Source organism: Cebidichthys violaceus, unplaced genomic scaffold (assembly GCF_023349555.1).
Source record: "Cebidichthys violaceus isolate CVI_PGR_0920_01 unplaced genomic scaffold, fCebVio1.0.p SCAF_6, whole genome shotgun sequence".
NCBI classification, from domain to species: Eukaryota; Metazoa; Chordata; class Actinopteri; order Perciformes; family Stichaeidae; genus Cebidichthys; species Cebidichthys violaceus.
In genome coordinates this window covers 1967701-1979644 of record NW_027176816.1, presented here as the reverse complement: position 1 = coordinate 1979644, position 11944 = coordinate 1967701, and the positions used below count along the sequence as shown (strand labels likewise).

The following is an 11944-nucleotide window of genomic DNA, read 5'->3' as shown; positions in this document are numbered from 1 at the left end:
TCTGCATTCGTTTTTTTTTTTTTCTTCCCTTTTGAACATATCGGCATCAGATCTCTACTGTCTGTAACTCATCACCGCAGTACAAACATTAACAACATCAGCGGTGCTAGAACACAGCGTCACAACGGGCACAAAGGCTGCGGTATTGTAACTTATTCCTACGTTGAGCCAGTAAGTCAAGACAGACACATTTCTGACCAACTAAAACAACAACAACCTGCTTCCTGAACAGGATCTCGTACGGCATGACGCTATGATTTAGTAATTCAGGAAACATTCAGATAAAAAGAATCACGTGAGCAACATTTGTAATAAATAAAAAAAAAAAAAAACACAAAACAATGATGCACTATGGCTGCTTGGACAATCCCCATTTTACCATTCTACTCATCAATAAATAAACCTCTCAGTTTAAGCTGAGGCAAACCGTATACAGTACAAGGCACTAAAACAGGCAGAATTACAACATCACTTCCTTCATAGAAGACTACAGATAAAAGGACTCCGAGGTTCAGATGAACTGTAAATCTCGTACTCTGATCAGAAACTTTGGGTGATAATGTTTAACGTTATTTGTTTTTTAGGACAGATCACTTTGGAAGAAATGTGAAGTTCAGTCTTGGATCATTTTGATACAGGCCTCATTATTTCAGATTTTGTGGAATTATAAGAAAACAAACAACAACAACAACAACAACAGGCATTCACTGTATAACTCCCCACAATAACACTCGCATGCTGCCACAGGAACCGTCTGCAGTGGTCCTCATCACCCGTGTGACAAAACTAAAAAGGTGAGAGTGAATTTAAATCAAATGACAGCATCCCCATGTTCCCAGCTATAACAACAACATAATATATACATACCAAATTCTGACGACATACTCCACACCTGAAGAAAAACATTCAGACAATTATTGCTAAGTGCAATCATTTAGAGGCGCTCTTATACTAATAATAATAATCTTAAATATCCAGCACGGGTTATTTCACCTGTGTTCATATGATGAGCTCAATTTTAAGAAAATAATTAAATATCTTAAACGGTATCATCAGTAAGAAAACGGGCATTGTATAAAATGTTGCTTTTTTTTTTAAATTAAAAAAAAAAAAAAATTGCACAAACCGCTACTTATAAAGCTGAGAACAACAGTGGTAAGTGCTAGAAGATGAATTGGATAATTATAATTCTCAACCCAAAGAAAAATGTATCTTTTTTTATTTAAAAGAAACATTTGAAACAAAAGACTCATTTTGATTTTCCTTTGTTTAAATCAAATATGTGGCGAGCTTTTGATTCAAAAGGCAAAGGCCCAGCTTTACAGACAACATCGTCAATCTATGAAACCACACGTATGTTCTGGGTGAGGTCAGTCCATATGCCTTTGTCACTGAAATTAATAAAACAGTATCGTGTCAATATCATGCGACGAGAGTAATCATATATATATATATACACATATATATATGTGTATATATATATATATATATATATATATATATATATATATATATATATATATATATATATATATATATACACACACACATATATATATATATATATATATACATACATATATGTATATATATATATATATATATATATATATATATATATATATATATATATATATATATATATATATATATATATATAAACAAACAACGACTCCACCTGCCACAGACTTTCCAGCTTCGATGAAGTAATTCTCTGAATAGAAGACACAGCGGAGCCTTCAACATGGATTAAACGTTGTGCAGTAAGAGTGGCGACTCGTAGTCAGTCTACCAATAATAGCTTCTTTACACGACACACACCTGAGACACATGAGACAGTAGAGAGTTCCAGTTTAGGTGCTATCAAATAAAAAACAAATGTGTTCCGCAGTCCCATCAAATCCCTTTGGCTGAAAAACATATCGGATCATTTTATGAATATTTAAAGATAAAAGTGTGAAGAATAATTTAAAGGCTTCCTGATTGACACAGGTGTCAGTTTTAGTGGACACTCTTACCCCCGGTGGGAAGAGACAGATTGCGCGGTCATTTAGGGAACGCTGCTGTGTGGCCGAGAGCTTTTGGAAGGATGGGCTCTGTTGAAGGCGTACAACCAGGGTGGACTGTTTCCGAGAAGAGGTGGCGATCTCGGTACGATGTGGGCACATGAGCAGATTTGGTGGGCTGTGGAGGGGCCGGCTGAGGCTCCTGGGGAGGTGTTGCTGGCCTCTGGAACTCTAGTTCTTCAGTCTTGGCCACGCCACCTTGAACGTTGTCCGCCTGCGGCCGTGCACAGGGGGCTACGGTGGCGTCAGGCCTGGCGGGGGAGGCAAACGAGAATCGCCCTAAGGTGGAGCTGAGATCATCGGGCCGCTTCTCCTCCTCCTGGTCCTTGCCCTCTGGGTGGTACTGCTTCAGGCGGATGTGCCAGGCCAGGCTGCAGACTGCAGACACCGTCTTAAACTGGTGGATGACATTCCTTGGGATGAAGTAAATGTCGTCGTCGCAGAGCTGGACACGGACGTAGCGGATGCCCTCCCTCCTCAGCTGGTTGAGCTTGGCATCGTCCACCCACTGGACACACTGCATGAAAACATAACAGTGGGTTCATGTTTAAGACAAAGAGATCCTAATGGATCATTTATGTAAATACCAGTTCCTCACCTGAGACACTGGGGGCTCATACAGATCCAGCTGCAGCCTATGGACAACTTCATTGAAGTCCCCAGCTTGGAAACACACTACGTCTTTGGTTATTCGAGGTTGGTTATTCCTGTAACAGATTGCACAAAAAGCATAAAACACACACACAGACGTATTGCATACTCCTTCCTCATCACATATGATGTCAATGCAAACATTTAAAAAAAAGGTAGGGTTGGTAATATTCTTCAAAAACATTTTTTGTTATATTTCTCGAAATTCTCTTGACATCCCGACAACAATCAAAAAAATCTGTTATTACAGTGACAGGAAAAAAAATAAATCTAGCTTCCTCGTGCCAGTTTCTCAACATCACCAACTCTAGCTTTAGTGACTTTAAAGACACTCACCATTCTCCAAACTGCACAGCCTTCAGAACCCCCACAGCAGCAGTGCTCTGCCAGTCGAAGCTCTGGCCTACATGGTCAGCGTGGGCCTTAGTCCGGTCCTCAAACAGAACCTCTCTGGGTTCGCTGGCCCTCGGCAGGTAGTGCAGATTTTTGATCTCATTCATGGACCTAGACAAAAAGATGGGAGGATGGGGGGATGAGAGGGGATAGGGACCGAAGAAAAAAGACTTCCACAATCATACCTAAACTCATAATCACAGCTGTTGTTCCCCTGTACTTCACATCCTATGGATATGGAACCGTGTTTATACATTTCCCTGGCAGCTGGAGCGGTACCTGCGTCTTTTGAACGGAGACTTGGGCATGTCGGCAGTGGGTACCATTTGTTCTCCTGGTCGCACCCACATGATGGGTCCATCGTCACTTTGAGAGCGACAGTCCAGCTTCAGACTGGAGAGGCTTCCCCAGGGGAGGGTCATCTGTGGTGACACACACACACACACACACACACACACACACACACACACACACACACACACACACACACACACACACACACACACACACACACACACACACACACACACACACACACACGTTTGTGTGAGTCAAACAGTATGTTGGTGACACAACTGATGAAAAATTACACTCCACCATATACAAATAAAATACAAAATACCAGATGTGATTTAGTTTCTGTTGACATTATTGTTATGAAAAGTACAACACATTGAACAGATGTTACTTGGGGTGATTATGGATTGTGGTACTTGTACTTCTTAATGAGCTTCCTGAGAGAAACATGCTGCATTCAGCATTTTAACTGATTCTGAGGTCTACAGGTTACAGACTGTGAGTTAAATTCCTCCAATCAGGTGGCAGGCAGAGTGAAAACAATGGGCCTCATGCAAGAACCCCTCGTACGACGCACACATCCGCTCTTAAGTGGTTTGGAGTGATTTAGGAGAACTTGCCGCTTTCACAAATGTTCTCCTACTTTGAATTTTCTCTTAGGAACGAACAGATTCTACGAGTGGTCCAGAACTGTCGGAAGTGTCATGTGCAATTAGTCTGCTGTTATCCAAGCCTAAGGGCTTCACTAATGGATATTATTTTGCATTGCTTTGAAACTAATTCAGTTTGAAAGCTCTAAATAAATTCCACTTATAATTGTAAATTAATTAATTCATACAGCCTAAGGATATGCGTGGGTTGCATACAGACATGTTTACTCGTTTCTACTGTACTTTATTACATTTCTCTACAAAAAAGTAATTTCCAGAGCAAGCCCACTACCTGTTTTATTGTTTACCAGAGTCACACCTGCAGCCTCATCTGCTGTCTTAGCTTGTGGTTGGCCATTCGGAGTGTCTGTTCGGAGCGGACACATTGCTTGGCTCACCGGTATTGCCGCTTGCAGCGTTGTCGGTTAGTATGCCCGTTCCATTTATCTAAAGTTTATTAATACTAAACATGAGTGTGTGTCCAAATTGCACCAATTTTGCACATCCTTGGGTCCCTCAGCAATACACCCACAAAGTGTGAAGTAAAGTGGATGAACAGGTCTGAAGATATGCGAGGAACACACAAAACAGACTGACAGAGATTCCTTGCTTTGTAGTTAGATTGTCTTTTGCTGCTATTGTATAACACTACAGCATCAATATGAACACCAAACTGCAAAATGACACATTATTTTACTAATTTACATTTTTCAAATCGAATCATTTAATTTATTTTTCCCCTTTCCTTGGCTTTAGCAGGTCCCTTGATTCTGCTGCTGACACTGTTAAACATGGTAGACTTCGCTTTATGGATCTCTGGAACTAGGCCTTGAATTGGAACATATGGGGCAGGACGTGTTGCCTTATATGGTATTATTGGGGCGTCGATTATGCTAATGTACAATTGTCATTTACGTACAGGTGATCATGTTTACGCTGGGCATTTACACAGTTATCTGAAGTTAGGAGCATCTGCCGAGGCGCACAAAAGTAAACGAAAGTTAAGATAAGAATACTCAACTGTTCTTGAGTCCCATTGTTGCTCAGACTGCCAAAGCATCTTATAGTACATAAGGCTGAGTACAAACGCCCCCCCGCCCCCCCCCCCAATGCTCCTTAGAATATTTATACAAAAATATAAAAACAAATCTTCCTCTGTTGGACCTTGAGAAAGGGCGATTCCTCCAGCATGTCAAGGAACTCTGGGAAATAGTCTCCAACTTCCTCATCTACAGCTCCCACCAAGCTGATCTGCCTCATAGGTCCAGACCGGTACGTTCCAGAACAGTAAGTCCGGCTCACCTAGGACAGGAGAAACGGGTTATGTCTTTCAGTGTGTCCCCTTTGATTCCACACACTAACTGTATCCATACTACATTGTGTATCGTATATATTATACACTTTGCAACCCTGTTTTTCCAGTTAGTACACAAAAACAGATACACGTGTATGCAGCCACGGGACACGACTGCTAATGTTTTACCAAAACTTCCTCACTTCCTCGGTATTGACATCACTGCTTAGAGTAAACAGTAAAATATTACTGTTTTAACTTATATCATCCTTTAAGCTAGAGGTAGAGTTTGCACTCGGGCCACAGGGGAGTGGCTTTAACGAAGCTACAGCAGCTTTAAACAGACCCTTGTAATTCTGTACACAGTCACACTGATGGGATACCTTACATGCTAATGACTGTGTCGGGGAGATAAACTGCAGACCGCCGCCTGTGATTTTTTTTTTTTACTATTATAGGTCAATTTATTTTTACAAATTGGCTCTCGCTGTGCCGTCTGCTGCAGATCTACCATCACTCATGTTGACATCCTGACTCACTCGTCCTCCTCTCTGACATCTTCCTCAGGCAGCGAGGGCAGATATAACCCTGCATCTACATTAGATCTCTGTATGAACAGGGAAAACTTGCCACTTGTTTACCATTAAATTCTGATAATTCATTCATCATTCAAAGTGCAGTTGTTTTGTACAAACACCTCTTGCCTTTTTTTTTTTTTTTTTTTACATACCTGAGAGTGAAAGTTGGCAATAGTGGTGGTCTCAATGTCTTTCTTGCCCAGTATCTCCATTTTGACCGGCGTGTTGGGGAAGTTGAAGGCAAAGTAGTCCAGGAAGTCAGGTAGGAAGGCGGCCGCACTGTGCACCACTGCCAAGGCATACGAGGCTGCACCTCTGGGTGTCTCAGCAAAGGCCAACTCCAGAAACTCCTGTGAAAAGCACTCCATCTCAGCCGGGCTGAGTCCAGCGATCTCATCGGCATACGCGTGTAGAACCGATCCCCCGCCATTGGCTTGCCTTTCCTCGTGCATGAAGCGTCCGCACCAGGTGCCCGTCTGCAGGCAGGAGCCGCGGATGTAGTGGTCTTGGTGGGAGAGGAAGGGGACGTGTCCGAGCTTGAGGGCACGGAGGTAGGGTTGGTGGTTGTCCACAGCGGTGTCTCTGCTTTCATGCTTCCTGGTGCCAGGCAGGGGCGGATCAGGGCGAACGGGCAGAGTGAGGTCTGCCCCAAGCCCCACTGTCTGAACCGCTTTGTTGTGCATGTACCGGACCTTTTTGGCACCGTGCTCATCCTCGCGGTGCTTCTTCTTCTTCTTCCTCTTCTTCAGGAGGTATTCCTCCAGTGTCAGAGACTTGACGTTCTCATTGTGGGGCCTTGGCTCTACAGGTGCATAAATAAAAAAAGGGACATTTAGAAGGTGTAGGGCACACATAGGGTGGAGGGGAAACACCACAAGTGATGATTTTCTAAACAATGCATGATTTATTAATCAGCAGGCTTCCCACAGTAGCAATATTGTTGTGCAGGAGTTATTAAAGGAATCTAATATTTGTCATGCACCTTCAGATTATTTACTGTAAACCACAAATTAATATGGTTTTGGGGGCATTATTTATATACATATACATTTAGTTCTTGATAATGGCATCATTTTTCAACCTAATGAGTGAAAATACAACAGTTGTAAATGACTTATGTTGGTCCCTGGACACACACACACACACACACACACACACACACACACACACACACACACACACACACACACACACACTACCATTTCTAATAGATAGGCCTACCCTACCCATTTTATTTATGCATAAAAATAAAAAAAATAAAAAAAACTCACCCTTCTTTTTCTTGAGTTCCGCGTGTTTCACATTTGCCTCGGTATTCTCCTTCTTCAGCTTCAGGTCTTTATCTCGATGCTTGTCTTTGACATCCTGTGGCTTGGCCTTGACCACTTTGAGAGGCGTGAACGTGAAGAGCGCAGGTGGCTCGGGGAGCACCGCTTGCTGCTCCTTCTTCTTTTTTTCTTTCTTCTTCTTCTTCTGCAGCTGCTCTGGTACCTTCCGCGGCTGAGGAGGAGGAGGAGGCAGAGTCGGCTGCAGGTTTTTTGTGCCATTGGTTAGACCGCGGTTGTGGCAGGGATGGTGGTGGTGGTGGTGGTGGCATTGAGGGACATGTTTATCTGCGCTGAACTTGTGTGGTTTCGGGTTCTGCTGCAGCTGGTAGGTCCGGTGCTCACCGTGCTGGTGGTTGTGATGGTGGTGATGGAGCTTCACTTTCTTCTCTTCTTTCGCAGACTTCTCCCGTTTGTCAGCTGACGCGTCGCGTTTCTTCTTCTTCTTCTTCTCTCTGATGAATCTATCAAGACTGTCCCTCACCTTCTCTTCTTCTACTTTGGCCCGGAGCAAGTCTACTTGAGCTGCCATCTTTGCACGTAGGCTCGCATTTAAAGGGCTCGCTAATTCTACTGCGCAGGTGTCCGACAAATGTGTAGTCCTCCTGCCGTTAGTTTGTAGTTAATTTCCTGTATTGTGGGTCTGTTTGCGCACGCGTAACGCATGGAACTGTGGATTATGTAGTATCAATATTGCGAAGCCTCACGGGAGTTTGAGTGTACTGTGCCGACTGCGTGCGACTTCGCACGCACTCACCGCTGCCCAGCTGACGTAATGGCTGCGCTACGAGAGGCAGCGCTTCACCGTTTACAGCAGTAAGACATGTCGTCTAAAACAGCAACATTTCGACTACATTCGACTTCACAATGACAAAATTATATGTTGGAGGACACAAACAAGGCCGGCTTGTGTTAAAGGATAGGTTGAAGTGAGTATAGAGTTTGTGTTTTTAGTACAAAATCTGTCTGGATTAAAGATAACACGTTATTTAAGAATGTATTTTTGCACAAAACAAGTTTTTTTTTCTCCCTAATGACATACTTTGAACACGATCTGTTAAGTGCACATGTTCATATGAACACCTGGCAATTAAGACAGACAAAAGACAATACAAAAAAAAAATACTTGTAAATACAGCCATGTTTATTCAGTAAACCTTTATTTATCAGTGCATGAACAGAATGCCATGACCAGATTATTACTTTTCACCCATTTTTTTTTTTTTTTATATCTTTTACTCTCAGCTCCCTTAAAAAAATAATGAAACGATTTACAGAGGATTTTTTTTTTTTCTGCATGAAGGCAAATATTTATACAGGTGCTGTACAATTTATAAACATTTACAACTACCATGATGTCAAAACTAAAAGACTCTTTTTATATATATATATATGTTGGAGCAATGCAAGGCCACAGTATCATACATGGTAATGTCATGAACAGTAAAATAATACAGTAGCCCATCATGTCAACAATAAAGTGGACAATAAATTAGTAAGTGGTCTCACCGACCGAGAAGATGCGCGTGTTACTTCTGCACATCCTTCCACAGGCTGAGGAGGGTACGGTTCAAGCAATGACGAGTTTATGAATAGCACTTTATGAACCACTAGGTGTCTCTGTACTCCACAGTAGCAACATTTAAACAACACAAATTTTGTCTTCAGAGGAGGAGGGCACAACTGATCCCAATAAATTAAAAAATATACTGTGTATATATCTATATATATAGAGAGATATTTGTTTTATCCGGGCCTTTATTCCCGGTTTGATTAACTTTGATAAACTTCATACAAATGTGACAGCCACGATGTTGTTAATGATGAACAATTAAGCAAACATTTACATACTCCACCCCCCCCCCCTCACATTATGGGTCATGTCCTAAATCAAAATAAGCAAAGATCGATTTGGAGGTTTAAGAGAAACAATATGTTTTTTGTGCCTATATCTGTGATGATAAAAATACAATATCTCTTATAGGTTGAAGGCAGACTTGCCACTTCTTACAATCAAGCTCTGGTAACTCTCAACTCATCTAAATTATGGGTCGACATGTGAAATCACTTTTGTTAAATAATAGTTGTTTCAGATTAAGTATTGTCAACGCTACAGCGATATCTAAAAACACACAGGTCACACCTACGCACACAGCCGGAGGACCGAAAAACACAGAGCTGCTAACAGTAGACGACACTATGAATCCGGCTAGCGTGACCGTTTAACAGCCCATGACATCATAGAAGTAGAATGTATAGATTTCATAGTGTTGTTATTTCAGACGGTGATACCTATCTACACATTCCATTTCTATCATTAAGTCCACGTCAAAAGTGAAATGACTCGGCATGGACGTGTGCACTAATTGTTTTTGTGTACATATAATTTTCAATAAATTACATTATGCTTTATTATTTAACACACATGTAACAAACATTAGAACTATAACCACAAGTATCTGGTCTGCTGATTGATGCATAAAAAGCTCCGGGGTCGTCCGTGTCCACCCTCCGATAAGCTAACAGGATCAGAGAGTCTCGTCGTGTGCAGGAATACAGTCACCCCAAAAAACAGTCCACAGCTCTAGTCGGGCTCTTAAAAAACAGACACAGCAGGAGACACTCTGTCACCCTTCTGCAGCCGATTTCAAGAGAAGCTCAACCGTCTCACTTTCTACTACATCCAACAGTGACAGCGAACAGTGAATCAATCGTGCCAGGGAGGAAAGCGAAGTCACTGCATGAATAAAGTCTTAAACCTTTAAAGAAAAAAAAAAAGAAGAAGAGCAGGATCCTTCATCGAGGCGGGTAGCCGGGGAGAGCAGTCTCTCTCATAAACCACAAAACAAGTCTCTCACAGTGAGTGCAATACAGAGCAGCTTCTTTATTACCGGAGTCTCTGATTGGCACAAAGTAGACTTCAGTGTCGCATCCGAAAATCTCACTCAGAACCGACCTGTTTCACGCATGTCCGCACCATCGTCGTGCGGTACAAATACTCAGGAAGGTGCAAGCATGCATGTCAGATCAGACATCAGCAGCTTGATGCAAACTGACCGACCGAGGCAAACTGGGTGAAAAAAAATGTTATATATAAGCAATGAGAAAGCTATGTTGCTGGTTACACAGTGATCTGCTTTGTCCGAGATTGCTAAAAACACAAAACAAAAATCCTTCCATTCTTAATGTCCATCTTTCAAGGGCTCAGCTTTTTTTTCTTCATATATATATATATATACGCAGAGAGTCGGAGGAGGATATCAGACATCTGCGTAGGTTGTGTCCACCTGGGACTGGATCTTGGCAGAACTGGGAACTTTCCATGGACCCGGGGTGATGGGAGCCTTCTTGCTGGTAGTGGTCCCGTTGCAGCTGGGGTCCTGGATGCTACTGCTTGAACCTCTGGGGTCCTTTTTGTTCACTTCCTCAGTTGGCCCATGGTGCTTGCCTTCCCGAGATTCCTTATCCCCCTTCTCTCTTCTGCTCTTCCGGTTCAGGGTGCCACCATCAGCATCCGACCCGGCCCTCTCCCTGTGCGTTTGGGAATGGGCTTTTTGTGCCGCTGCCTCTTGCTCGGCCCTCTTGCTCTTCTTGTGGCGCTCACTGGTCCCGTAGCTTTTGTCTCCACTCTCTGTAGCCGCCCTCTCCTGCCAGTGGGCCGCATCCTCCTCCTTGTACCTCCGGTCCCTCCCTTCTCCAGAGGCAATGTTGGGCTGTTGGCCCGCTGGACGCCGGGGGCTCTGGGGCTCTTGCAGGTTCTTCATAGGCACAGCAGGGTCATGTTCCCTCTTCGAGCTCTTCCTGGGGCTGGCGGAGTGGTGGTCTCTCTGCCCTTGGGCTTTTCTCTCCTTCCTCACATCCTCCAGGGATCCGCTGTGGCCTCGCTCGGTTTTTCGGGGGCTCTCAGAGCGCTCCTCACGATCTCCCCGGCCATCAGTGGCTCTTTTGGGACTAGCCGACTTGGAGTCACTCTTGCTTGTTTTTCTGGTCTGCGTGCTGGGGCTGGTGGTACGCTTCTGGTTGTGTTGAGAGAGCTGTTGTCCTCTTGATCTGTTCGCATGCCTACCGGGCTCCTGCCCAGCGCCAGGGGACCCAGATCCCCTGGGATCCCCCCCGGAGAACTCATCGGGGGCGGGTGTTTTGGGTGAAGATGGGGACGGTTCAGAGGTAGAGAGGGAGACAGAGGCCGGAGAGACTGGAGCTGAGTGTCCCTCAGATTCAGAAAGTCTGGGAAAGCTTGAGGTTGGAATAGTTACTTTGTCCTTTGAACCTAAGAAACAAACAATGGCAAGTAAGAAAATGTTCTAGCTGAGCAACAATGTATGTACTCCAAGGATCTGCGTAAGCCAAAATATCCCTCATATGGGATATTTTGCAGTTTTGATAAAAATGTAAGATAATTAAACATGTCATGTAACAGGGGAACAATATCATTAATTGTGAATAAAAGATGTCCACCTTGCCCACTTTCTGTAATAACCCTCTGTAATATCTCTCCAAATATTTGCCTTGTTTGAGATACGTATCAGCCGACGACAGCCATCAATGGAAAAAGGTGATAGCTTTCACCCAGCACTGACGTTTCAATTTCCCCCCAAGCTGATAAGAATTGCACAGCTGTGATTGGGATGCAGCAGAAAATTAGAGAGAGAGAAAAAAAAACAAAAAAGAAGAGCGATGGACTTAGTGG

The 11944-nt window shown here is 43.3% G+C and overlaps 2 protein-coding genes across 2 annotated transcripts in view; both read right to left on the bottom strand.

Annotated features, from left to right (window-relative positions):
- Window positions 1–1675: 1675 nt before the first annotated feature.
- On the bottom strand, window positions 1676–7834 carry LOC137889505 (lysine-specific demethylase 9). The gene is made up of 7 exons (XM_068733389.1): window positions 7201–7834; window positions 6082–6731; window positions 5222–5359; window positions 3390–3532; window positions 3054–3221; window positions 2665–2773; window positions 1676–2583 (listed from the first exon to the last, which is right to left on the bottom strand). Exons 1-7 carry the CDS (start codon window positions 7784–7786, stop codon window positions 2047–2049), a joined length of 2331 nt encoding a protein of 776 aa, XP_068589490.1. The 5' UTR covers window positions 7787–7834; the 3' UTR covers window positions 1676–2046.
- Window positions 7835–8377: 543 nt separating this feature from the next.
- The window catches only part of magi3a (membrane associated guanylate kinase, WW and PDZ domain containing 3a), a 46156-nt gene continuing 42589 nt past the window's right edge, over window positions 8378–11944 (bottom strand). The window contains 1 exon segment of the mRNA XM_068732701.1: window positions 8378–11524. Coding sequence (XP_068588802.1) covers window positions 10515–11524 — 1010 coding nt within the window. The 3' untranslated portion in view covers window positions 8378–10514.

Coding starts and splice junctions, on each gene's coding strand:
- LOC137889505 (XM_068733389.1), bottom strand. CDS start 7,786: ATGGCAGCTCAAGTAGACTTGCTCCGGGCCAAAGTAGAAGAAGAGAAG. Junction 3,533..5,221: donor AGGAATCGCCCTTTCTCAAG/GTCCAACAGAGG, acceptor GTGTCACCACAG/ATGACCCTCCCCTGGGGAAG. Junction 2,774..3,053: donor GCTGTGCAGTTTGGAGAATG/GTGAGTGTCTTT, acceptor AATCTGTTACAG/GAATAACCAACCTCGAATAA.